This window comes from Asparagus officinalis, chromosome 10 (genome assembly GCF_001876935.1).
Source record: "Asparagus officinalis chromosome 10, Aspof.V1, whole genome shotgun sequence".
NCBI lineage: Eukaryota > Viridiplantae > Streptophyta > Magnoliopsida > Asparagales > Asparagaceae > Asparagus > Asparagus officinalis.
Genome location: NC_033803.1, coordinates 56,263,138 through 56,264,752, shown reverse-complemented (window position 1 = coordinate 56,264,752; position 1,615 = coordinate 56,263,138). Strand labels below are relative to the sequence as shown.

Here is a 1,615-nt window from a genome sequence, read left to right as displayed (position 1 = left end):
TCAAGGATTGCTTGGCCTGCAGGTAAACCTGTAATTGCAAGTTGTATGATGTTCATATTGTAAATTTGTACTGTAATCTGGCCCATTTTCCTTTGCAGTATTCAAAGAAATCAAGTTACTGGTTATAGTAGTTAGGGTACCTTGTATGTGCAGGTATTTAAAACCGTGATTTATCAAAAACCACTTCCAATCAGACAAAAGAACCAAAAAAATGGTGATAAAAACATAGCATGTTTTGTGTTTCTTTCCACTTTGTCACCTTATCAATGTCATCTTTCACCTCAGCTAACACTCTTATCTACCGATAACAACTATATATCAAGCAAGGAATCGTAAGACCTTGGGTATGGAGAACAAGAATACAAGAAGAGAGCGTTAATGATATTCTTATCATCAGGGAATACAAATTCTAAACCTCTCACTTAAAACTCCATGAATTCAAGATGGTAAACTTTTTGTGCCTACAGAGACCAGCGTCAAATAGAAGCAGAAACAGGCACAGAAGCAGAAACAGGCATAGAATCGATGATGAAGTACATGGAGAACTAAGCTCCGTATCAGAAGTACACAACAAGAGTTCAGTAGTGAGGATCGTTCTCGCCAGTGGATTGGTTGAAGTCTATGACACTGCGGTCACAGCTCGACATGTCATCAAGAAGTATCCAGGTTTGTGTCTCGCTCGTCCAGAGGTGTTCAAGATGCCGCACAAATCGCTCGTTGGTCCAAAAGAGATACTGTCTCCGGGACAGAAGTTTTACTTAGTGCCTGCGACGACTATGGAGAAGTTAAAGAGGAAATGCCTGGTAATGACTAGTGAAATATCGGAAGGAGTTGATGTAGGGGTGAAGGATAAGAGAGAAGGTGAGGAGACTGTGTGCTCAGCGAAAGATGTTTATGCGTTAAGAGATGAATGGAGTGAGTGTTCCCTGCAGAGGTTAGAGAAGCAAGATGAGAAGAAGTGCTTTGATCCGCCAATAAAAAAGGCCACCAGGATGAGGAAGGGTGTGCTCGATGGATGGAAGCCTACACTGCCGTCTGTAGAGGAGATATCTCCTTAGAGTTGAATCTATGGGAGCCTACACTGCCATCTGTAGAGGAGATATCCCCTTTGAGTTGTATCTAATGTTTTCGCTTCATTGCATTAATGATGCATAAAAAAAATGTCCATTTTCTAATTATTGTACTTGGACATTTGTGGTTTCGTGTACTGTTAATGTAATGAAGTCGGACAATTAGAAGCTTTCTCATCTTCTCTTAATGGTAATAATAGCAATATGCGGGAATTTATATATGAGTCCATTCTGATATTTCTTCCTCTTCAAGTTCTATTGTATATGTATTGTTATTGTTTTTTGTGCTTGCATAGGTATTATTTGACCCAGGCTCTTAGTTACGTGATGCAGTTGTGCACAACCCTGTTTGATTGGTGTAAATATGAAACTAAAGGGTTGTTTAGTTTGCTGCAAATATGAGTTATATAGGCAACAAATATTGCATGCATCATTTTTTATAAAAAAAAATTAACTTCAAATTCATTGTTTAGAAATCTAAATTTTATTGGAAGAAATTACATATTGAATTGTGCAAACTCTATGTGATGTTATCATATAGGGAA

The 1,615-nt window shown here is 38.1% G+C and overlaps 1 protein-coding gene across 1 annotated transcript; it reads left to right on the top strand.

Moving 5' to 3' along the window:
* LOC109826067 lies at positions 361 to 1,199 on the top strand. The gene has a single exon (XM_020393027.1). It carries the CDS (start codon positions 444 to 446, stop codon positions 1,056 to 1,058), a length of 615 nt encoding a protein of 204 aa, XP_020248616.1. The 5' UTR covers positions 361 to 443; the 3' UTR covers positions 1,059 to 1,199.

Bases quoted from the DNA above. Each gene is read 5' to 3' on its own strand.
- LOC109826067 (XM_020393027.1), top strand. From the start codon at position 444: ATGGTAAACTTTTTGTGCCTACAGAGACCAGCGTCAAATAGAAGCAGA.